General features: G+C 48.3%; 1 protein-coding gene across 1 annotated transcript in view; it reads right to left on the reverse strand.

Annotated features, from left to right (window-relative positions):
* Tmem132b (transmembrane protein 132B) overlaps nucleotides 1–26,119 on the reverse strand; it is a 280,822-nt gene that overhangs the window by 91,640 nt on the left and 163,063 nt on the right. The window contains exon 4 of the mRNA XM_041648242.1: nucleotides 1,015–1,201. Within this exon, the coding sequence (XP_041504176.1) occupies nucleotides 1,015–1,201 (187 nt within the window). The remainder of the gene's footprint in view (nucleotides 1–1,014; nucleotides 1,202–26,119) is intronic.

The following is a 26,119-nucleotide window of genomic DNA, read 5'->3' on the forward strand; positions in this document are numbered from 1 at the left end:
CAGGGCAGTGCCAACTGACAAGGGGCTGGTTCCTAGGCATCTAGAGCCTCCACTCCCAGCACACACTCCCGACACACTTCAGTGAAGCCGTCTTCCCCGAGTGCAGCACTTGGACCAGATATGAACACAGATGGAGACGATAAAAGACAAGAGGTCCCCGGGAGCCGCTTGGCAACACCACAAACGAAAAGAGATTCATACAGTAAACCCTAAATGGCTTCCCAGGAGCCCTTATGGAAAGCAGGTAAATAAAACACCGGTTAAGTATATTTCCCTTGTTCAAATAGTACACACCAAGTGTGTGAGGGGTGATAGACTTAAAGACACTTCCTGTTTCTTTGAGTGATCTAAGTACTGAAAGGGGGAGCTGGGGCATGACTCCATGGTTACAGTGCTTGCCATGCATGTATATGGACTGGAGTTCGGATCCCCAGAAACCCATGAGAAGTGGTAACGAATGAGGTCCACGATAGCCCGGAATAAAGGATAACAAGTATTTACTTGGGGAAAAACTCACAACAAGGGTAGAGAGTCACAGTCCTCTGGGGGCACTGGAAGCTGTGAACAGAACTCCAACCACCACCCAAGAGAGCGAGCACGCTTTTTGTCTGTGCTTATCAGTTCATACGTAGTCCCTCAGACCATGCCCTAATGGATCAGTACCCCAAAGGCTATTGGCTGAATGAATTCCCACAACACCCATGCAAGTACCTGGTGGATGAGTTGCCCAAGTATATAGTTCTGGCCTCGGAAGGCAGAGACAGGGGATTTCCAAGAGCAACTGGCTCAAGAAAGTGGTCATTATCAGCAAGTTCTGTGTTTGACTGAGGGACCCTGCTCACTGCATAAGACGGAAGAAGAGCAATGAAGGATGATCTGACATGAGCCAAGGGAATCCACACATCTGCGCACACGTGTGCCACCCACATACATCCGTAAAGATGAAAAAGGAAGAAAATACTCAGAGGAAGATTCTTCCTTGCTCATCTTTGTGAACCCTGGTTGGTTTCTTACCATGGCGAGAGGGACGATGCCCACGAAGGTCGTCTGGCTGATGAAGATCTCAGAGACGAAGAGCTCGCTCATGGAGTCTTCTACCGGATATTCTACCTGCCAGGTGATCTGCTGGGCCCCAGCCAGGCCACTGCTGTTGTCAACCCCAAAGTCCACTTGCAGAATCTCATAGTAGGAGCCGTTTGCCCTGGAAAACAGACATGCAGCAAGGTTTAATGTAAAGGATCTGAATCCGCAGAAAGCAAAGAACCCAGTGATCTGACAGAGTCCTCTTTGTCAATGAGGAGCTATATTGACTGGTAGAGTGGATGGAGACTCGTTCATGGGGCTACCCATGGGTGGCAGCACCTCAGGGTGGGTGTGCAACCCTTCCCTAGAGAAGAAGTGTCCTTTGTTGAGTGAGGTCCTGTCTTAGTTTGCTTTCTATTGCTATGACAAGCACTCTGCCATAAGGCAACTCTGCAGGGAGCGGAGGGGTGAGGTGTATTTCAGCTGACAGCTCACAGTCCATCCCCAGAGAAGTCAATGCAGGGGGGGGGGGGGCAGAAACAGAAACAGAGGCTCATGGAAGAATGCTGCTCACTGGCTTGCTTGGCCTTCTTTGTTTTACACCCCAAGACCACCTGCCTAGGGGTGACACCGCCCACAGTGGACCAGACCTTCCCACATTGACCATTTAAATGAGGAAAATGCCCAGGCCAATATGATGGAGGCGCTTTCTTGATTGGGGTTCCCTCTTCCTAGATGACTCTAGCTTGTGTCAAGTTAACAGAAAGAAAGAGAGGAAGGAAGGAAGGAAGGAAGGAAGATAAATAAAAGAGCCCAGGTTTGTTGTCTCTCTGCACAAAGCTCTCTGCCCTCCCCACACTCCCACAGCACCATCAGGTCACACTCAGGGAAAGCCCAGAACTATTTGGCACAGTCTTCCCACCCCTCTGGTCCAGGAGGCACAGCCTTTGTTCTGCCTACAATGCTGCTCTGTAACTCATGAGCCCCTGGCTCAAACTCTCCAGGATTTACAGAGTGATGGTGATTTTGGGGGCTTGTGGGATCAACGTAAGATCGATGGTTAGAAAAGATAAGACAGGTGCTATAGAAACTGAGTGGCAGGAAGGTTAAACGGGACTCTTCATTTCATCATCCCCAAATTGGATTAAATATATTGTACAAAAATCCCACGTATTTGTTTTTATTCCCACAACATGTGCGCGCACGCACACACACACACACACACACATACACCTGGGCGTGTCCACTTACACCCATACTCACTCCACACCCAAACATATGCACTCCTGCCTGTGAGCACTCTTGGAAAACAAAGGCTAGTTACTGCTCTGGTAACCATGTATCAAAGACAGAGAAGAACAAAAAGCCAATAGCATGGGTCTGTGAGTGGATGCTATCCTGTGAACCCCTTGCCATCTCCCTACATCTACCTTGACTGGGACCCCAGAAGGATGTCAACGGAAAAGCTGATTCCCCTGCTCCCCACAGTCTGAGTCCCCCAGACCATCTTGTGCTTTCTCTGCTGCTGGGTCTCTTTGGACTAAAAGGAACTTGGGACCTCTGCCCTGCCTCATGGACCCTCACAATCTCTGCATCTGGTGTCCCGGTGTTTGGTCTGTGAGGAAAACATTAGGAAAAAGAACCTGCTGCCTGCTGCTTCTCCAAGATAATTCTCTTTCCATGGACAGCTCCCCACATCAATAGTTTGTCTAAAACAAGGAGTGGCGTTCAACACTTGGAGGTAGCCATGGCATTTACCTGTGTGTCTCCTCTAAGGGATGCTCTATAACTCAAGATGGAACCTTCTCTTTCTTTCAGAACCAAGGTTTTCTTGGTGTTTAATAACGGTGTCTGCCTTTGAAGAACCAACAATGGAGAAGGCTCCATGTGTCATCCCGCTAAAGCCGTGTGTGGGCTCTGAGGTGAGCAAGAAGAAACGCCAGTCCTGTCAGGTGAGACATTGGGGTCACCTTCTAAACCACGCACTTCCTGCTACTACTCCCTGACTCTCCAGTCTGTGAGTTGGCCTAGGTGCAGGAGCTGCCCATAACCAGCAATGAATGGAAAGACAGACTCTAGGACTTGTTGCTATGAGGACTTTATTTGTTTTGGGGTTGGGGGGGGGTTATTTCTTGTTGGGTTTTTTTTTTTTCAAAAGTATTTTCCTTCAAACCAGAAGGAAATCTAATTCAAGTAGCTGGGGTACTTTTTAATAAGTTCATTTATATGGAAATTGGCTCATAACTATTAATTTTACCTGCTCCTAGTTCACTCTTGATAAGCCTTGAAAAACTGAGACCTCATTGAGTCTCAATTTAATAATGGTGGCTGCCGCTGAGAAAATAGCATCCAAGTGCCAGCCACAAGGTGATCATAAGGCAGCCAGCCAGTACCCATGAAATGAGCACGCCTGGCTCATGTGAGAGCATGTGGTCAAGTTCAGGTGCGTATATGTATATGTATGTGCAGGAGACTGCATATGGATGTGCCTGGGTTTGTGCGGGGGTGGGGGAGGGGCAGAGAGTGGGTGGGTATAGGTATGAGTGGCCACATGCAAGAGTGTGTGTTTGTGTGGCAGAGCAGGAATGTGCACCTCAGGCTGGAGCACAAGTCTCCATCTCTAGGGGAAGCATCACCCTGTAGTACAGGCTAGCCCCCTCCCTAGGTCCCTCCTGAGATGGGGTTGAGGTGTACCATGTGGCTGTGGCTCAAACACGTGTGTGAGAAAGAAAGTCATGGGGAGACCAACCCTTCAGCTTAGCCCCAAGGACCACATCTAGACACCAGTCCCTGCATCACTGTGATGTGTGGTAGGGGAGAGGGAAGGATATCTCCTCAGGAGAAGGAGATAAAAATGGGGGAGGGGGGTGACATCCTGTCATTTACATCGACTGTTTTTGTTCCCATCAACACCTTCTGGAGTGGGGAGCTTTTGGTTTTAGAAGACAGGGTTTCTCTGTTTAGCCCTGGCTGTTCTGAAACTCACGCTGTACACCAGGCTGACCTCGAACTCACAGACCCACCTTTCTCTGCCTGGGACTAAAAGTGTATGCCACCACTGCCTGCCTCCCTACCAACTTCTAAATAGTTCTGAGCCACCAAGCAGAGATGGTGGCCACTTTCCCAAATAGAGTTTCTAGAAATGAGACACCAGAGATAGTCTGCGGCCCAGGTTTGCTTTTCCTTGGGGCTCTTTTCCTAGATACAAACATAAGAAGTGGGTGAAGATTAAAGACACTGAATGGCAGTCACTACGGAGACCACTGCAGGATAGAATCTGGGATCGCTATGGAGACCACTGCAGGATAGAATCTGGGATCGCTATGGAGACCACTGCAGGATAGAATCTGGGATCGCTATGGAGACCACTGCAGGATAGAATCTGGGATCGCTATGGAGACCACTGCAGGATAGAATCTGGGATCGCTATGGAGACCACTGCAGGATAGAATCTGGGATCGCTATGGAGACCACTGCAGGATAGAATCTGGGATCGCTATGGAGATCACTGCAGGATAGAATCTGTGATGACCCAGGAGATCGCTATGGTAGGCACTGCAGGATGGGATCTGTGATGACCCAGGAGATCGCTATGGTAGGCACTGCAGGATAGAATCTGGGATGACCCAGGTGATCGCTATGGAGATCACTACAGGATGGGATCTGGGATGACCCAGGTGTTCGCTATGGTAGGCACTGCAGAATGGGATCTGTGATGACCCAGGTGGTTGCTATGGAGATCACTGCAGGATGGGATCTGGGATGACCCAGGTGTTCGCTATGGTAGGCACTGCAGAATGGGATCTGTGATGACCCAGGTGGTTGCTATGGAGATCACTGCAGGATGGGATCTGCTGATGACCCACAGCGGACACGGTGTGGGGCTGGACCCCATGCCCACCTGACATCCCTGAGAAGACGAGGAGCTGCACTGCCACAGCTCTGACAACCGTCAAAATGGCAAATTCAGGCAAGAGTCCTGGTTTCATTTCTCTTTCTGTAATGATAAAAAAAAAAAAAGAACACCCTGGGAAAATGGTTTAATCAGTTCCATCACTGTGGGGAAGTCACAGCAGGAAACCCAAAGCAGTTGGTAGCATCACACCCATAGTGAAGAGAGGAGATAAATGCGATAGGGGCCCTGGGGGGCGTTAGAGGGGCACTGAGAGGTAGATATGATCAAGATGCAGAGTCCACACGTGTGCGATGTTCAGAAAATTATTTTTTTCAATTTTTCAAGATGGAGAGATGTCAACTTACAGTCGTTTCAACTTCAATATAAACCATGAATGACAATAGGAAAACCAGAGGTAGGTTTGGAAGGAAAGGCCTCTGAGGAGGTGGCATTTGAGCCAAGACCTAAAATACAGTTGGGAGCCAAGCATATTGAATAAATGAGTAAAACTATTTCAAGACAAAAATTTCATGGAAAAATATGTCCTAAGCATCCACATGGACAGGAGGTACTGTGTGTAAGAGCGGCCTTTGTTTGAAGCCGCCTGCTCGGTGAGGTCCCACCACAGCCCAGCTCTCATCCCCTGCAGCTCTCTTGCCCTTCCCCCGATCCAGCTGCTTCGTGGTTTTCGTTTCTGACATACTGTTATTTATGATGCTGATCATCACAGACAGGCACAAGTGCCACGGAAGCAGGAGTTCTCATTTTGTTTCGGGCTTTGCCTGTTTTTCCTACTAATGTATCCCCAGAACATTCCCCGAGACACAGTGAACGCTCTTTAAATATATATCAGACAAACCAATGACTCAGTGAGTAACCAGCAGTTTGTGGGCCTCGGAGGAACACGTGCTGAGTCCCAAGGGTCCATGTCTCAGGTGCTGGGAACAAAGAGCTCTGCCGTGGGTTAGCAGTCGAGGGGCGGTTTGCTGAGCAAGGCTGAATTGGGATATGTGTTACAGAATGGGCTCCAGCTGCCATATAAAAGGCCACATACGGCATGAGTCTGATGTTTGATGTGTCCACAGCAGGTAGATCCACACAGGCAAGAATCAGGGCTGTGGAGAGTGGGAATTGGCTGCTAATGGGTGGAGTTTCCTTTGGGAAAATAATAAAAATGCCCCCAAATCATATCATGGTGATGATTCCATAACTTTATAAATAGGCCAAAAAAAAATCACTGAACCACTTTAAGATGTCTCACACTGGTCATCCCAGAACTTAGAAGGTTGGGATAAGAAGACTGCAAAGGAGTTGAGACCAGTCTGGGCTACAGAGTGAGTTTCAGGACAGGCAGGGCAGCAGAAAGAGAACTTATCAGAGAGAGAGAGAAAGAGACAGAGTTAGAGAGAATGGGGGAGAGAGGGGGGGACAGACAGAAGGAGGGAAGAAGGAGAGGGGAAAAGGGGAAGAGGGAGCAGGAAAAGAAATATTTTAAAATGTTTACTTTAAAGAAGGAGGCACCATCCTCATCCCTCTTATCGGGTTTGCCCAGCTTTTATTTAAAACTTAAAACCATTTTCCAGACACAAACATCCCCCAAAATTCTCTATCTGCTTCTCAGATCTGCTGCAGCCAGCCAGCCAGTGGCTACCCCATGGCCCCAGTGCGGGAGAAGGATGCTCGTGTCCATCATTGAGACATTGTTTTTGCTTACCAACGCTTCCCCAGCGCTGGAGACAATCGATCCCAGTAATGAGGGAGCGCTTTGGACACCTTCACCTCCTCGGCTGCCAGCACCGGTTGTTTCCCACACTAACAAGTCACCTCACTTCCAGCTTATTTGATTTTATCAGCATCACCGTGACAAGCCCGGAGACAGCTAAGACAATTGCTACAATTATTTTTTTCCCCTCCATCACTATCTGACAATGTCCCAAAAACCCTTCCAGGAAATGACGGCTGAGGTCCTCTTACTCCAGGTTCCTAATACAACTTCCTCAAGTGTCCTTCCCCTCTCTCTCTTTCTCTCACACTGCTGATCTGGTAGAAAGCCTCTGCCATAGAAAGTAGTGAGTTTCCCAGTGGATTTTATTTATTTTTTATTTCTATTTAGATTCTCCTCAGAGAAAAAGGCAAGCCCAGGCCACTGACTGACGGGAGAGCTGACAAGACAGACTCAGGACAAGGGCATGGGAGATGGAGCCTCTGATCTCATTAGCTCTCCTCAAGGGACGGGGGAGACATCCATGGCTTCAGCCCAGAGCAGGGCTGAGGACCTGACTTCTGTTCCCACTGTCATGTTAAATAAAGGCTGTATTTCCAAAAATCTCTAAGTGCTAGGCAGATGGCAAATCTGGGGAGGCCATGCCATGCATGTAGGCCCTGAGTTTGAGAGCCAGGTACTGTGGCACACACCTGTGACCCCAGTGCTGGGAAGACAGCCACAAGAGGATTTCTGAGATCCACCAGCCAGAAATCTAGAGTCATTATCAAGTTCCAGGCCAGGGAGAGACGCTGTCTCAAAAAACAAAACAAAACAAAAACCACAATAGGGGGGTAGTGCTGAGGAATAATACCTGAGGATGCCTTCACTCATGTGCACACAAATGCACGACCACATACATGCACACATACATAAATCCCAAAGACAAAAGAATAGGGGACGTCTTCTCCTATGGCCCTCCAGCTCTACTACCACGAGCTGGCTCCTTGTGGGCCACCAGAGAGGGTCAACCTTTCCACATACATAATGCCCATGAGTGGTCTCTTCTGTATCTAGAGCCTCAGATCTCTGGGTAAAGAGAACTCTGACAGAGGCATGGATAACAGAATCAATCACCTGGTTCTGTCCACTGAGACAGCCCTGAATGCTCGGTATGGCAGTGGTGAGCAATCCTCATGTCCAATGCCTAGCAAGGCCCTGGCAGAGGTAGTGACATCACCACAGGTAGAGCTCCGCAGTCCAGCTCCAGAGCCCCACGGAGGCCACTCTCAGAACACGTGTGTATGACTGTCATTATATTAAGAGATCAGTGTCCTTGGGTCTCTTCCGGGTACATAGGCAGATAGGGGACATTCAGGAATGCATAGGGATGGGAAATGGCTGTCCCCACATGGAACAGAAACCTGTGGAAAGCCTGCTTCTCCCTCTGAGGTTGGACAGGGAGCAACCTCCGTGAGTGCAGATTTTTTTCTAATACTTAACAGTCTAGGAGGCTCTGCAAGGAAAAGAAACTGCTAATGAGAACGGGGTTCTGAGGTCACGCCCTGTGCATGCTGGATATCAGGAGGGTTTTCCAGGGAGCCGTGGAGGGCACCTGTAAGTCCAACACCCTTCAGGCTACCCTGGCCACCAGGGCACAGGTGGCAGCCACAAAAGCAATCAGTGGTAATTTATTCCCAGCCCTGGTACTTTTCCTGCTGAGATGGGAGCAACACCTTGCAGGAAGGACTGCGCTGGGCTGTCCATCAAAGGGACAATAACAATTAGACAGCCAGAGACCCTGTATGACTGACCTACTAAGGTCAGACCCAAAATGAGCTGCCTGGAGAACCTAAGATCTAAAAAAGGCTCAGATTCACCTCAAGGAGAATTTAAGGAGAGATGCCCATAGCTCAGACAAAAGGCCAGACCTCATGTAACCAGAATCTACCCACTGGTACAGTTTCAAGGATGGGGCATAGCAGCTGTAGGTGGGTAAGGGTCACATAGGGCATTGGGGGAGGAGAATGGATAAGTACAATGGCATAGGTATGAAGACAGAACAAAATCCATGACTTTGTATTCAAACCTAAAATGCATATAATATCAGAGGGTGGGGTTGAGATCTTCTGCCCCCTCTGTGTACCTATGCTAAAGTATTCAAACAAGAAAAGGTTATTCCAACACACTGAAGGCCAAGTAAGCTGGGATCCAAGCGTCAAGTCTGGCCATTAAAGACATTTCAGGAGATACTTCTTTAACCCTTGTTCATGATTCCCTGTGGCCAGTCTGGCCACCAGTGGTCACCTCTCTTCTTCCAACTTACACAGCCATCTCTTAAGCTCTCTCTCTCTCTCTCTCTCTCTCTCTCTCTCTCTCTCTCTCTCTGTGTGTGTGTGTGTGTGTGTGTGTGTGTGTGTGTGTGTGTGTCTTATTTAGAAATTCTCCTGCAGAAAGGTTTCCCTCTATTCTGGAAAATGAAAAGTTCTGAAGTGGCAAAGCATCTTGACTCTGAGGTTCACAGCTGGTTCATGCATTAATGCAACCATCCATGTATCCACCCATGCATGTATCTATGCATTCATCCATCCCGTCATCTGTCTATCCAGCCACCTGTTCATCCACTCATCCATGCATCCTTATCTGTCTTCCTATCCACCCATTTATGTGCCTTCTATACATTCATTCATTCCTCTACCCATACCGTCATTCATGTCTGCTGTTCCTTCATCATTCCTACATTCACTCACCCACCCATTCATCTGTCCATCTGTCCATCTACATCCCACCCACCCAGTTATACATTCATCTACTTTGTTGTTTTAAGGTGCTTAGGGCTGAATTCAAGGCCTCATGCACACCACCAAATCAGGAGTTCTACCACTGAGCTACATCCCAGACCAAGGAAGGTATTTTTACCTGGTTATTGTTTTCAGTTACCATACAAAATAATGGATCTAAGCCGGGCGATGGTGGCGCACGCCTTTAATCCCAGCACTCGGGAGGCAGAGGCAGGCGGATCTCTGTGAGTTCGAGACCAGCCTGGTCTACAGAGCTAGTTCCAGGACAGGCTCCAAAGCCACAGAGAAACCCTGTCTCGAAAAACCAAAAAAACAAAACAAAACAAAATAATGGATCTATTATGACATATTCAAGTAGTGTCCTTCCTCCCCCGAATAAGTCCTGTGTCATAAATGTGTGTGTGCATGCATGCACGTATATGCATACATGTATATCTATGCATGTGTGTTTATTGTGTGTTCAACCATTTACCAGTTAAAATGTGCTTGGCTTCTTTTGGAGCTATGCAGACAAGGCTGTGAACACTTCAGAAATCTTAGGGTGGACTTTTTTGCTCTTCTCCCTAACAGACATCTAGGAATGGGTGTTCCAGGCCACACAGCAAACACACCTTTCACCGAGCAGAAAAGCTTACAGTCTTCATTTCTTCCACAATAATTTCCCAGCCCTCTTTCTCTCTCCTCTCCTTCAACTCCAATTCCACCTAGAAGGCTTGCTGTCGTTGTGCAAGGCCCTGAGGCTCAGTTATTTTTTTTTGTTGTTTCTTTTTTTATCCTGTTCTTTGGATCAGATAAGCTCCATTGGCCTATCTAAGTTTTCTGGCTATTTTCTTCCCATCATCTTGAATTTTCTGGTAAGCCATCCAGGTTTTAAAAAAAAACAATGTTTTAGGTATTCTGTAATTCAGTTCTAGAATTCCAACTTTATTCCTTGACAGTCCCTACCTTGCTCCAGTTTCTATCCATTGTGTCAACGTTTTCTGTTACTATGACAAAATATGCCAGGCTGGGGGATGGGAAGAGGCTGGTTTAATTCATGTTTTGAAAGACTAAGTGCAAGATCAGGTGATCTCCATGATCTGGCCTTGGTGATAACCTCATGGCAAGTAGCGTGACAGAGGGGTTTCAGTATACCTGTGGGAGAGGTCCCATGATCACATAAGAAGGCACCAAGCTTGTTATTTTGTAGCTATCTTCTAGTGAGAGCTAACCCGGGTCCTATGAAAACTACTTCAGTCTCTTCTAACAGTTGTACTCCGATGACCTATGACTTCCCACTAGGCTCCGCCTCTTGAAGACCCCAACACTTTTTATCACTGCTGCCCAGGAGACCAAAGCTGTTAGCTTGCCCAACACCAGACCCCTACGGGTACACCCCACATCTAAATCACAGCGGATATATTTTCTTCAATTTTTATAATTATTTTGACTCCTTTGTCATCTTAGTCTCATATTAGTTCCCATTGATTGTTGTGCTTTAATATCCTTTTCAGGGCTAGGTTTGAACCCAGGGCTTCAAGCATGCAGGGCAAGGGCTCTACCACTGAGTCACACGCTCCAGCCACACGGTTGGCTTCTCCTCTGTTTGTGTCTCATTTTCTTTTTTATTTTCATGTCAAATAACGTCAGGCTATAATCTAGACAATGCAGATAGTTATACCGTAGAGGCTCTGAGTTTGGGTATGTTTCTCCAGAAATTTCAGCTTGTTGCTTATTAGCTGAACAGCTCAAGTGAGCTCGGAGTTTTTATAATGTACAAGGGCTCCAGGGTCAGACATAGCTTTGGATAAAGATTATGAACTCAGAGGGCTCCTTATTCCTGAATCTTTCATCTTTAGGAGTCTTTACTCATTTTGATGTGATTGCCCCCAAACTTGGTCACTGGTTCTCCAAGCCAGCCAGATTGGATTTTCTGATTTTTGACCTCCCCATGTGGGTCCTTCATCAGACCCTAAGTCAAGAAACAGGAATCTTAGGAGACATTGTCCTCTGTTCCAAGGGTCTGCTGCTTCTGCTTGCCCCATTCCTTCCAGGCATCAAGGATCAGGGGCAGGGGTGTGTGTCACATCTCCAAACTGTATAACAGTCAAAGGTACAGGTGTCAAGATGACAATCGTCACTCTGCCACCTTAGGGCATGGAATCATGTGATACAGGTACAGGGGGGACTGGTTCAACAGTAAGAACGATGAAGGACTGGCAAGAGGGCTCAGTTGGCAAAGTGCTTGCAGTGTGAGTGTGAGGGACGGAGTTCAATGCCTACAGCACTCCTGTGCAAAGCTAGACGTGGTGGTGCATGCCTCTGTTCCTAGTGCTAGAGAGGTGGAGACAGGACGATCTCTGAGCCTCGGTTGTGAGCAAATCTTGCTGAATCAATGAGCTCCAGGGCAAGTGAGAGACCCTGCACCAAAACTTAAGGTGGAGAGTAATTGAGAAAGACCCCAGACACTGACCTCTCTTCTGTACACACACATGCATATGACTGCACATGCACCCATACACAGATGCACACACAGAGAGGACGTCAAAAGAAACCCTTATCTGGGGTATCACGAACAACAGACATCAATTAAGTTATCAAAAATTATTTCAGCTCAGCTGGGCGATTGCAGTACATGCCTTTAATCCAAGCACTCAGGGAGGCAGAGGCAGGCAGATCTCTGTGAGTTCGGGGCCAGCCTGGTCTACAGAGAGAGATATACACAGAGAAGTCCTGTCTCAAAAAAACAAATTTATTTCAGTTCCACAAGAGCAAAGAAAAAACTTAAAGGAAAGAGAGGGAGCCAAACCCAATGGTAACTACTCAAGAGATGGAGACAGGAAACTACAGGTTTGAGGCCAGCCTGGGCAAGCCAACAAAGACCTTATCTCGAATACAGGCAAGTGCATCTATGTATTTAAGACTAGGGAATAGCCCGTTAGCAGAAAACTTGCCTAGAAAGATGAAAATCACAGGAGGCAGGCCGATGATATTCAGAAATAGTCTAAAATAAGCCCAATCAGAATTTCTAACCTTATTAACCTTAAGCTTTAACAGAGATGAGAGAAGTCCCAAAATAGGTTGACATTTTGAACGCCACCTGGGTCAAAACTCAGATCTCAGTTCCGATAACCTTCCATCTACCTGACGGCTTTTCAATAAACATCAGCTGAGCAGAAAGTCAATGAGAAGTCATGCAGGTTCCTCTCACCCCAAGCATGTGACTCTCCCTGCCCGCCCCGCAGGGAACAGAAACGCCTCCTGCTGCCCCACAGGAAACAGAAATGCCTCCTGCTGCCCTACAGGAATCAGAAATTCTCCTGACCTGTCACCAATTAATCAGGACCAGCAGCTCCAATCTGTCTTCCATTTGGGTGTTTTGTTTTGTTTTGTTTGAGACAGCGTTTCTCTGTGTAGCCCTGGCTATCCTAGACCTCACTCTATAGACCAGGCTGGTCTTGAACTTAAGAGAGATCCACCTGCCTCTGCCTCCTGACTGCTGGGATTAAAGATGTGTGCACATGATCCTTTTTATTTCTTACTGGTCACTCCCTCTGCCAGTATCAGATCTTAAATCAGCCTCGATTGGAAAGGACCTCACACATGTAACTTCTCTCCCTGGCCCTTTGCCGATGGTCTATTGGAAGACTCTTGATGACCTGGGGCCTATATCCCCTGCCATAGTCTGATTAAGAGAAGAGTTTGTTCCCAGTATCGACAGGTGCCAGACCTGGGTGTGAAATGACAAGGAAACACACTAATAACAACCTGGGTTTTTCTCCATGGTCTCGAGACCACTGGTAGACCCAATTACAGAGTCCAAAACAATGAGGTGTCCTGGGACAAGGAAGGCGTCTGTGTACATGCTTGAAGAGCTGTTCCTATGACCTCAAAGAAGGCAGCCAGCGCTTATATGGGACTTGAGCCCAGCACCCACCCCTCATCCTTTTCACTCGCAAATGTGCCCGGCCAGTGCGTGTTCCCGAGGAAAAGCCAATGTGTGAAGACCAGGATGAGATGTGGATGTGAGTGCCAGGCCAGAGCCCTGGAGGAGAGGGAGCACTAACTGGCCTGAAACAAAAGAGCAGCAGGTGCCATCTGCTCTGGTAGCCAAGCCAGGCCGCACTAATGAGGGGCCCAGTGGCCGTGTCCCTGCAGCTAGCTGAACTCGGACACCAAGAGCTTGTCCTCTGCACACCTGCCACCAGCAGGGAGGACCCTGAATATGTTGGGGACAAAGCGCAGTTTCAAGGGTACAACTCTGGCCTGTCATCCACCCAAAGAGCAAATCCCTGTTGTGAGCCGAGCCTCCAATGTAGTGTGTGTAAAACCGGTCTCATTGAAAACATGGCTTAGTCTTAAGGTGACAATACGTCCTCTTTCTGTGATGGAGGCTGGCTGGCACACCCTAATGAGACATACCAGGAGACTGGAGTCCACACTTGCTGAACTCCCACTAAGAAGACATGGCTGGAGACATGCAGGCTTTTACGGGAAGCCAACATTTGAAGTTAAGTGTGTCTCACCAAGGTCAGCACACTCAAGAAGACAGAAAGGGAAGCTAGAGAGCCGCCGGCGCCTGCACTTGGCCTGTCTTTCTGCTGAGGCTCACAAATGGACCGTCTTGCCTGGGATCTGGCCTGAAGCTTACTCACTCAGCATTCATGGAGATGTCTGAGCATTGTCTGGCACAAGAAGAGAAGACCTTTTGGAGCTCATGCTCTGGGGTGGAGAACCACAACCCGCAAGCAATGAAGTCACCGCTCAACAGTGGCAGACACCAGAGGCCTTCCTTAAAGACTTACAGTTCTCAATCGCCTTTGGGGGTGTGAGCGTGTGTGGCAGGGGGTACACATGCCCATGTATTGGGTGTCCAGTTCCGTCGCTTCCCCCCTTCTTCCCTTGTGACAGTCTCCCACTGAAACCGGCTTTACCAGTTCCAGCCTACCGTTTCTACCACCCACAGTACTAGGGTTACAGGAGTCACATGCATCCCACACCTAACCTTTTACGTGGGTACCAGAGGTTAGAATTCAGGTCTCCATGCTAGCACAGCAAGCGCTCTTAATCACGGAGCTGTCCCCAACCCCTTAACTGTTCTGAGTACATAGGAAGATGGCAATTCTGTCCCCTGAAGTTACAAATTGGGGAGGGATGGATGATCTAATTTGACCAACAAATTTTTAAATCTCCTACTGGAAACTAAGCATTTAATTGGGAGTGGGAAGTGTTTAATTATTAGTGAGGAGGTGTATCTGCCTCAGGGTTAGGGGTCACAGTGACCACCAGTTCCTGACAGGAGGCTTCCAGGGCTCTCTTCCATCTAGCTCATGAAAAAATAGAATTTAGACACTTATTTTTTTTAACATACCAATCACAGTATCCTTCCCTCCTTTCCTCCTGCTCCCACTTCCCTCCACCCCACCTCCCATCTGCTCCTCAGAGAGGTGAACTTCCCCTGGGAAGTCAATGAAGACTCTCCCATATCCTCATTGAGGCAGGACTAAGGTCCTCACCCTCCCCCAATTCCTAGGTTGAGCAAAGTATCTCTACATAGAGAATGGGCTCTACAAAGTCAGTTCTTGCAACAGAGTTAGAGCCTGGTCCCTAGATGGCTATTTCTTGATCCACACTCACACCCACAAAGAGAAACTCTTTACGCATTTGGTAAAGCCTGGCTAAGAAATACCCAGGTCTCCTAGTTACCAGAGCATCTGTCAGTCATCCTGGTGTAGGCACCACCCACTGCTCGGCCCAACTCCTGGAGGTCTGCTGCGTGGAATTCTTTTTTTTTTTTTTTTTTTTTTGTGGAATTCTTAATTGGAAAAGGAATGCAGAGTGTCTTGGTGTTGAACGGTAGCTTTTCAGAGAGGACAGGAAACTCCATAGAAACTTAGGGCAGGAAAGCAGTTTGTCCCTTTGGATGAAGAGATGGGAGGATGCTTGGCTGGGAAGGCCAAGCTCTAGATGACTTAATAACTAAACAAAGAGAGAGATGCCGGAGTCAAGGCAGAGCATTGGTTCCTGGGGGTCCAGCAGAAGTTTTATGTCTGTGGCTCAAGACCCTGCCCATTTCCCTTCCCAGCTCTCCTCTCGAATGTTCAAAAGTTCCTAGACACCAAACACTCTCTGATTGGATCTGATTGGATTCCACTCATAGGAGGGAAATTGACAGGGGGACTAATTCCTATTGTTTAGCTCGTGATAGCATCAAAACATGTTCTGCATCTATGTGCTTATACCTATAGGTAACTACCACCCTCAGCCTTAATCAGGATGGACTCTTTCTGGAGAGCTGTGGTGACTCGAGCCTGCACAGGTGCTGAGAAGAAGTGACAGCTGAATGCTTGGCCCCATCAAATAAGACATGTAATCCAGCCCTGCCAAGGCTCAGCAGACGTGAAAGACAGCAAAGAAAGGACTTAAGAGCCCAAAGATCGGGAGAAGCGCTGTCGGATGCCTTCTTCTGGACAATACACAGCCACGGAAATCACACACTCAACAGCTCTGAGTGCCTGCAGCAGCTATGAATAAAGGGACATTAGCAGTCATGCAGGAATGGAAGATGGCTGGGGGATCCATCCCTCCATATCGAATGACATGCTCATGCAAATAACGAAAAAGGAATGTCCAAAGAATAGTCCTAATCTAATGGCCATGCAGATGACCCTGGTTAAACTAAATGGAGCCACAAAACAAAACCAAAAGTCATGAACCTTGGAAAGAGACTGGGCAGGGGGGGCAGTGGGAGGAAGGTATGAGAAGATGAGGGGAGACAGTGGCCAGAATGAATGTTATCCATGTATGCATTTGTTAAAGAACTAATAGTTATTTTTGTTTAATACCCTGGAGGGCTAGAGAGATGGTTCAGCAGTTAAGAGCTCCTGCAGCTCTTCCAGAGGACCCAAGCTCAGGCCACTTACAACCTTCTACAACTCCAGCTCCAAGGGATCCTATGCCCTCTTCTGGGCTACGGGGTGGCGCCGGCACCCACACGTAAGAGTCAGATATACATACATAAATACACATGAGTAAAAAGATTTTGAAATAAATTTTAAAGACTTCTCTAGAAGAGAGGACGGACACAAGGGCCTCCATGCCTTGTCATGGCAGCATGGAATCCTCACACTGCCACCCCACACAACATGCGCCATTACAGAGAAACCCAGATTCTTCCTCTAACTTCTTAAATTTAAAGCACATCCTTAGTCAAAAGTAATTAGAGACTAGGGGTGTGGGCCAGTGGCACAGTGCTTGCCTGGCATTCATGGGGCCTGAATGTCATCTCTAGATCCAGAGAGAGAGAGAGAAAGAGAAGCTAGGCATGGTGGTTCAGGCCTTTAATCCCAGCACTCGGGAGGCAGAAGCTGGTAGGTTTCTGTGAGCTCCAGGCCAGCCTGGTTTACATGGCAAGGTTCAGGCTTGCCAGACCTTGGAGAGAGACAGAGAGAGAGAGAGAATGGAAGTAGGTAAGACATGCAGATAAGATGAAACATGTTTTCCACCTAGAGACTCAAAAGTCCTTCTATTTCAAGTGTTTCCATGTAGAGCAACAGCAGTGGGGACCCAAGCGGGTGAAGTACAGGCTCCTGGGAGCAGAACCAACAAAGTTCAGCCCAGGCTAAGCAGAGAAGGCAACTGGCCTTCCAGAGGAAGGAAGTCCCTGCGACTTGGAGGCCGGGTGCATCTAATCAAGGGCATCAGAGCCTGGCCCAGTGGCCTAAATGCAGGCTGCGAACTGTGGGCATCATCGAGAGCAGCCACGCCAAGCAAGGAGGTGTGACTAGAATATGCTCACCATAACAGAGCCAAACTTGGCCATTTAAGCTGTTCCCAGTCTAGAGAAAGGCTGAGCTGACAAACACAGAACTTTGTTCAAAAACAACAGACAACGAGACCTGAGAAATTGATAACTTGGCCTTTGTGGGGGGCAGGGGAATGAGCTGATCGTCTGTGGACCCTCGCTGTATGCTCCTCACCTACCTGAGAACACGGGACCAAGTGAGAACGCGCAGAGAGCAACGGGGCTGAGAGCAGGAGATGGAAGCACAGCCCACCAGGCAGGAAAGTAGAATTGAGCCACACCTGTTCTCTTGTTATGCACTTTCCCGGGCTCAGGTAGACTCTGTCATGCAAACGAGGCTGCATTACAAAGGCTGACGGGGCAGGGGTGCTACGTCCCGGTGACACACCAGGGTTACCCCTGCATTTCAACTGTGTTGACTTTCCCTGTTGTTACCCACGCCTCAACTGACAGCTGGGAAGAGATCAGAGGCCACACACACTTCCCTCCATCGGGCCTCGTACTTTCTTTTCTGGGCAGAACAGTCTTTGACGACAATGGCCCCACGTTCTAGCAGAAACGTGACTAGGTCCCCGGCCTCATTCTGTCAGGCCAGCATGAAACTTAAGGAAGCTATCATCGTCCTGCTAAAAACTGAGGTTCAGCGCCTTCTCCCCACAGCCCCACTTGGGGTACAACCTAGAGTGCTGAGGTTGGTACAGCTCAGGAGGGCGTGCCGTGGGGCAGTGGTGGCATGAATGACGTGCAATGAGCTTCCCGCAGCCACATTCAGAGGCGCAGTCTAAACCAATGCCCTTTCACGGGGTTCACATATCAGACATCCTGCATATTAGGTATTTACATTATGATCCCTAACAATAGCAAACTTAGTTATGAAGTAGCGATAACCACAGTGCATTGGGACGGTTGAGAACCACTGGTCTAAACAAAGTCTATCATGTTTTATGTTTCTTTAAAGAACCTCAAGTAAGGAGATCGAGATTTGACACCTGAGGAAAAGGTAGGTCCTACCAGCTCATGTGACAGTCTAAGAACCTTGTTTGGAAAAAAAGAAAAAAAAAAGTGACTATCATCATGGCAGACCAAAGAAGTCAAGCTCAGAAAGACAAGTGCCACATCTCTCACATGCATGACCTACAGGAGAAAAAGGGGAGTGAAAGTAGGAGTTATTTAAAAGGGGGAAACAGAAGCAGGAGGATATCTGTGAGCTTGAGAGCAGCCTGGTCTACGTAGCAAGTTCTAGGCTATCCAAGGCTACACAGTAAGACACTGTCTCAAAATATAAGATTCAAACCATAACAGCAACAACAGGTGACGCTCCCCGAGGTACTGGAACTCCTCGGCTGTATGGTGTAAAGTCTTCCCTAGTATCCCCTCCCTTGGAGTGACATCCATGTCCCTCCAAAGAGATATCTGTATTCCTTGATTAAATTTATCTCCTGCTCTAGGGATGTACTGAAATCCAGTGTACTGGCCATGTGAATTTGTCCTCAGCTTGACTGTAAGCTTCTGAGGTCAAGAGCCAAGTGTCTAGTTCACACCTTGTCTGTCCTCAGAGCCCGAGAGCCCTCCCCCAGCTCTGGAACCCCAAGTGGTCAATCACCACCCAGCATCTGCAGGCCTCTGTCTCCTTCCTCCTGCACCTGCCTCCAGGAGTCCTGGCCCTGGTTCCAGCCTGTGCTGGAATTACAGAGGTCAGCTTGGAAAGGGCCAAGAGACAAACACATGAGGCCCAGGAGTGAAAGCAGGGTCAACACGGCCACTTTCCCCCACCTTGGACTTTTACAGCTACAGCCACTCACGTGTGATCAACCGTCTAAGCGGCTCGAGACCATGTCGGGAGCAGAGCACAGGAGTCCACTGAGGAAAGCTAGCCAGTGGTCACATCGGGAGGCTGTTAAACTGAGCTGCCTGCCGAAGTTGCACAAATGGTCCAAGCCCCGCCCCCTCCCCCCAAGCTAGATCCCCAGTCCTGCAAGATGGGGAGGGACTGGGAAGGGTCCTCCTAGAAACCCAGGGAAATCCACATGCCTCCGCTATGGACCACTTTCATTCCAAAGCATTACCCACCCTTCCTGATTAAATCCTTCCTCATTTTTTGGTAATATCCTGAAAATCCAATTTATTAACTCAGCTTAATTGCCACTCTGACAGCTGGCTGGGCAGGCTCTCTTTCATCTGAACCGCACTTCCCACGGATGACAACTCTCCCGCTCTCTTCATGAAAACCGATGTGTCCATCAGCCCTCTCCTCGTTGAAATGGAAGGTCTGATGTAAACAACCCCGGAAGAGGAGGCCATGTGGCTCCCAGTTTCCCACACTGAGAAGGGGTGTGGAGGAGCAGGCTCCCTCACACTGAGGCAGCCAGAGAGCAGACACAGAGACAGCCACGCTGGCAGGCTCTCTCCCCTCTGGGTCCCTGTATTCCATCTGGGCTCTCAGCCTGTGCAGTGGTGCTACCTATATTCAAAGTACACCTCCTTCTCTTAGCTAATCTTCTCTGGAAAACCCCTCAGAGACACAATCATAACCAGTCTCCTAGGCGATTCTCAGCCCTGTCAAGCTGACAGAGTTAGCCACGCCTACCCCATGGCAGCCTCACATATCCTACTTCTGGCTGGCGCATGACCCTTGCATTTCTTTCCTCACCACCACCACCAAAATACTCATCTGTGTCAGAATATAAAATTCATTTGGACCTTCTCCAAGTATCCTAGTTAGCTTTCTATTATTTTGATTAAACACTGTGACCAACAGCCACTAGAGAAGGAAAAGGTGAATCAGTTTACAGTTACCTGGAGGCAGGAACTGAAGTGGAGACCATGAAGGAACTATGCTTGCTTGCTTGCTCCCCATGGCTTGCTCAACCTGTTTTCTTATAGAACCCAGAACTACCGTCCCAGGGGTGGCATGACCCACAGTAAGCTGGGCCCTCCCACATCTACTTTTATTCAAGAAAATATCCCAGAATTACCTACAGGGCCAATCTGATAGAGGCATTTCCTCAATTAAGGTTCCCTCTTCCCAGATGACCCTGGTTTGTGACAAGTTGACAAACAGAGTGTGTACCAAGAATCCCCCTTGGTCTTAACATTCTAACACTGCATAAAACAGTGGTTCTCAACTTGTGGGTCGCAACCCCTTAGATGTCCAATGACCCTTCCACAGGGGTCACCTAAGACCATCGAGAAACACAGACATTCACAATACGATTCATAACAGTAGCAAAATTACTGTTATGAAGTAGTAACAAAAATAATTTTATGGTTGGAGGTTACCACAATATGAGGAACTGTGTTAAAGGGCCACAGCATTAGGAAGGTTGAGAATCACTCACCGGTATAAAGTGTCCTGTTGTAATAGGAGCGGCGGGGCTGCATCCCCAGCACCCTGGCCGCCCACACGGCTAGCTTTACCCGAAATAATTACACGGAAACTGTATTCTTTTAAACACCGCTTGGCCCATTAGTTCCAGCCTTTTCTCGGCTAACTCTCGCACCTGGACTAGCCCATTTCTTATAATCTGTATAGCCCACGAGCTGGCTTACCAGGAATGATCTTAACCTGCATCTGCCTGGAGTAGGAGAATCATGGCGACTCACTGACTCAGCTTCTTTCTCCCAGCATTCTGTTCTGTTTACTCCACCCACCTATGTTTTAACCTATGAGGGCCAAGCAGTTTCTTTATTGCTTAACCAATGAAATCAACAGATTGATATATGACACTCCCCCATCAGTGTCCCAATTTAAATCTCTCTTAGACTCAAGGGAAACTCAACAATGGGCCCATGCAAGTCAGAAAATATGCTATAGATCCGAGAATCCAATGGCAGAGAGAGAACATTCCTTTACTAGGGAAGGAAGGGGGAGGGGGTGTCAGGCCAAGCAGGATTGGAAATCAGGAGGGACATCTTTAAACCGTGCAGCCCCATGCCTGACATCCAGAGCAAGCTTCCAGGAACCTGAGCAGGTTCATCCACGGACTTGCTCTCTGCAGCCCGCGGGGTTAGTCTCTCGGGAGACCCCTGCTCATCACAGACCGCTTTCCCCCATGGTTGTTACAATCTTTTGGCATCAGCAGGATCCTGGTGTCTCCGTGACAAATTCCACTTTGTTCTCACACCTTCACAGTCTCCCTCTTAGGGGGGGAGGTGCCTGCAGGGATCCTGACCCGGCTACGCCCACTCCACCCCACCCCCAGCCCTAGACACACATGGGTCAGTAGCAAGCAGAAAAAAAATGCCCATCATACTGTGGGTTCCCAGGTATGCAGTAGCCACACAGGTAAGGTTAAAGGTCTGGTGAACATTTTCAACTTCTATGTGCATGTGAGTGTTTTTCCTGTGTGCATATGTAGTGCCCACAGAGGCCATAAGATAGTATTGGATCCCCCAGAACTGGAACTACAGGTGGTTGGGAGCTGCCATGTGGCTTCTGAGAAGTGAACCCAGTGCTCTCCAAGAGCAGCCAGTGCTCTAACCACTGAATCATCTCTTCACCCCATCAACTCTTTTTTTTCTTAAATATTTATTTATTTATTATGTATACAATGTTCTGTCTGTGTATATGCCTGCAGGCCAGAAGAGGGCACCAGACCTCATTACAGATGGTTGTGAGCCACCATGTGGTTTCTGGGAATTGAACTCAGGACCTTTGGAAGAGCAGGCAATGCTCTTAACCGCTGAGCCATCTCTCCAGCCCCCACCCCCATCAACTCTTGAAGGATTCATTTGCGATACATACCATGACAGTACAGGGAGCGCCACAGTCACAGACTGTGTAAGCCTAGATAAAATGTAGTTGAGGGAAGGTTGGCCAGTGACAGTTCTGCCAGCTTAACACCTGGCATCACACAAGTGCTCGGGGCTGATCTTTATGACACTCCCTATTAGTAATTCACTGCTGTCAATACATTATCCTCGATGTAGATTTGAAAGACAGACATGAGCTATTCCCATGTTTCAAAGATCTTCTCCGAGGTCTTTCATCCTGAGTCAAGATGTCACGCAGCCTTGGGCTCATTTGATGACTCAGAGGGTGCCCCTGTGGCTGTGGGCAGGAGGCCTCAGGTCTTCCCCATGTGGGCTCTCTACTGAGCGGTAACAGCCCCGAGACACAGCAGCCTCTGCAGTCGCTTCTGTGTTGTACTTGGTATAAGTGGCTCAGTCAGTCCTACCACAATATGGAGCCCCTGGTATCTCCAGGACGTTCCCACCAAATCATAACACAATGTCTGAAATTCCTAGGCACATTCTTAACTGTTACACTTCACCTCTTTGTGTCTGGAGCCATTCAAGCTGGCTCCTTCTTCTTTTGTACATTAAATGATCTTCGACTATAATACTGACCTATATGGACTCTGTCGTCGAACTGCCCAGCTTTATGTGGTAGCCATGTGTATACCCATGGCACGGGCTTGTGCTATATACCAGCTGTGGGATGCTGGGCAAGCCTCTTAACCGTTCTTGGCCTCGACTTTCTCACTCATAAAGGAAGATCCTGGCTACCAGGCTCAGTCAAGTTCTAAACAAAAGATTTCTCTTGAGTTTCATCTGAGATTACATAACAAGAGCATAAGCCAGGGCAACAAAAACAATGTGTGCATTTTCCAATAAAACTACAAAGAATCCCTCAGGACTAGTAACAGGAAGATGCAGGGCTGGGGGTGGGGGAAGCAGGGGTGAGGGAGGGATGAGAGCTGGTGGTACAAATGCACGCTTCAGTGTGACAAATTTGCTATCAGTGTCTTCAGTCCACCTTCTTTTTTCAATCCTAAATCTTCTGAATAAATAGGACTTCACCTCTCTTCTGTGTGACCCACTCTGGTGGTTAGGTGTCTCTGCAGGAAGCAGAACCAAACAGGACAGCTTAAGACTACACGCAGGGTGCTTGGGGCGGGGGGAGGGCAGGGGAGGGCTTTCTGTGTAAGCAAGAAGACCGGGGTTTCCATCCACATAAATACTAGTGGCATAGCAGCCTACCTGTAAGTCTAGCCCAGGAAGGCAGAGACCAGGATTTCCCCAGCACAAGCTAGCTGGCCAGACTAGAGCTATGAGCAAGCTCTGGGTTTGACAGAGGGACCCTTGCCTCGAAGAATAATAACATGGAAGATCAGCTGAGGGAGATTTTGACATCAACTTCAGGCTTCCACATACAAAGAGAGAGAGAGACGTGCACTGTATCTCCACGTACACATGTTCCTACCCACATACACACACAGCTACAAGAAAAAAAGAAAAAGAAATAAAGCATGCAGCTGTCAAGCCATTTTGCAGAGGTGCATATGTGGGCTGAGCCAAGACCAGAGAAAGGACTGCCAGGCCACCCCAAACACAGGCACTTCTGCTAATGGCTTCTGTTTTGCATGCCTTCATCTGAGGTGATCCTCTATGCAGCAAATTGACAAGCAATCTTAATGACCTCCTCTCCTGCACCTCAGGACCTTGGCCACCCAGCTGAACAGCAGACCCACAGTACCAAGGGCCGTCCTGATCAACTTAAAAGTCCTGATACCTAGAATTTTTCCTTCACACTCCTAGGCGACGCTATCTGTCAACTTAAGAAAGTTTCTTCCTGTTTGCTCTCTGCTGAGAGTTTCTGCATAAACGATGAGGTAGAAGCTGTTTTCACTCTTCAAGCTCTGAGCAGCCTTCCCCACGCTGCTCTCAGAACAGGCTGATGGGCTGACAGGAAAGAGAGGCAAGAAACCCACCTGTGATAAGACAGGACAGCACGTGATACATGAGAGAGGTCTGAACTCAAGGGCAACTCAAAGTCGGAGGAACATGTTTTTGTCTTTAAAAAATAATAATAATAAGAGAGAAATTGGGAAGCTGACATTTAGGTAGGGATGCCCTAAGAGAAAGACAGTGTGTAGGAAGAAAACAGACAGCGTGCTTGAAATGAGCTAGCCAGGCTCTGCGTTCCCCTGGACATTTCTTTTCTTCCCCCTGGGCTCCTAGGAGAAGTGTGCCACTGGAGTCCCTGCACGCTGACCAGCGGAATGTAGTTGAAGAAGATGCCAGCCGCTTCCGGTGGCTGGCCTTTGAAAACTGCCTGCCAGCTCTTGGGAGGTTTCCATGGAAACAAGGAAGGCATAGCAACAGGCAAAGATTCTGCAATGACACAAGCAGAGGACAGAAGCAGCAAGGGTCTCTTGGAGAAGCACTGTCTGGACGTGGATGCAGCCACTTGGATGTGGCTCCAGAAACCCCATCCAAGCCTCATCAGCCTCAGAAGCCACTAAGGCAGAGCTATTTGTTATAGCAGCTAACAGTAATTACCCTAACTAACTCAAAGAGCTGGGGGGAGGGAGTCAGAGTGGTTAGTCATTATCATACATCATCATAGCCTGGTGAAGGCTTTAGTGGCCCCAATCTTCTCTCTACTCGCTAGCCTTCATCCTCAGGCTTAGGGAAGAAAGAGCATACTTGGTTTTCCCGTGAATAATAAAGAATTTTGTTGTAATAGCCTAACATCTGGAATGGCAAGCTGGCTCAGTGGGTTAAGGAGCTTGTTGCCATGCCTAATCACCTGAGTTCAAGGCCTGGGACTCACATAACAAAAAAAGAGAATCGACTCCTGCAAGTTCTCCTCTGGCTTCCACACACACACACCACAGCATGAGCGTGCCCACACACATACTGACACAATAAATAAATGAATGTAAAAAAAAATAAGACAAAATAAACCAGCATCCACCAAAGCTGCCTAATGACAGAGCTCTGGAGGGTGGCTGGATAGAATTTCAAAAGAGAATAGAAAGGCCTGCAATTATAGAAAACAGAACATGGGCTCTCTACAACGTCAGTGTAATTGTCAAAACCACCACCTTGCAGCGAGGGAAAGAAAACAATGCCAGTAAGACTTCTTGGGGTCTGGAGTTGTTCGTTTCCCACTCAAAACCCCCTGAGCTTCAGATGGGTGGACGGCGCAAGGCTAACACTCAGCAACAATGATACGCACAGTGAGGCCGCCACTAAGCCCAGTGGAGCTCTTGAGATAATCAAGAGGCTTTAGGGCAGCCGGCAAATGAGCCCATTTGTCTTCTGATACCGGGAACAGAAATCTAACTCTCAGAGCCCTGAAAATTATCGTGTTTAGGAGGCAAAGTAAAGCTCATGGGTCGGGGAGCCCAGAGCAACCTCACCGTCCTTTGATCTCTGACTTGGCTTCTCGAAGCCTTTAGGTACAGTGAAGATCTACAGCACGCGGATAAGCAACGGTCTTCCTCGTCCACAAGTCTGTGTAGCTGCAGTCACATCAGGTTCTGTAAGACCAGCCACCTCGCTCTGGTCAAAATGTCAAAACACGTGTCACAGCCACTCTCACAGGTGACTCAAGGTCACACAGCCCTCAGATAGTTGGGTAAGGATTTCAGTTGTTTGTTTTATTTATGTGTATTGTGTGTGTGCCCGCTTCTTGTGTTTGTATGCACCACATGTATGCAGGTTTCCTTGGTAGGCCGGAAGAGGGTGCCAGATTCCCCAGTGGCTGGAGTGACAGGCAGTTGTGAGCTGCCCAATGTGGGTGAAGGGAACCAAATCTGGATCCTCTGCAAGAGCAGTCAGTGCTTTTAAAGGCTGAGCCGCCCATCTCTCTGGTCCCCAAGGTGACACTGCAACCCCATGGCCTCACTGATGAGCCACATAGCACAAGGCAGGACGGCACACACCAACAATTTAACTCAAGGCTAGGAGGCTTCAAGGATGGGATGCAAAAGAAAGTGTGCTCTAATGAGCAGGGCTCACAGATGACTTCACACTCCGTTCTCTCCACTGAGGAAACACTCAAGGTGTCTTCTGTCCAGGTTCTCAGGAGTGTGTGTGTGTGTGTGTGTGTGTGTGTGTGTGTGTGTGTGAACTGGCAGGTCTCAAAGCCTATAGGAATGAGTAGCCCTCCCCTAAAGAATGTA

Source organism: Microtus oregoni, unplaced genomic scaffold (genome assembly GCF_018167655.1).
Source record: "Microtus oregoni isolate MIOR12 unplaced genomic scaffold, Mior012 000003F_ref0000135, whole genome shotgun sequence".
NCBI classification, from domain to species: Eukaryota; Metazoa; Chordata; class Mammalia; order Rodentia; family Cricetidae; genus Microtus; species Microtus oregoni.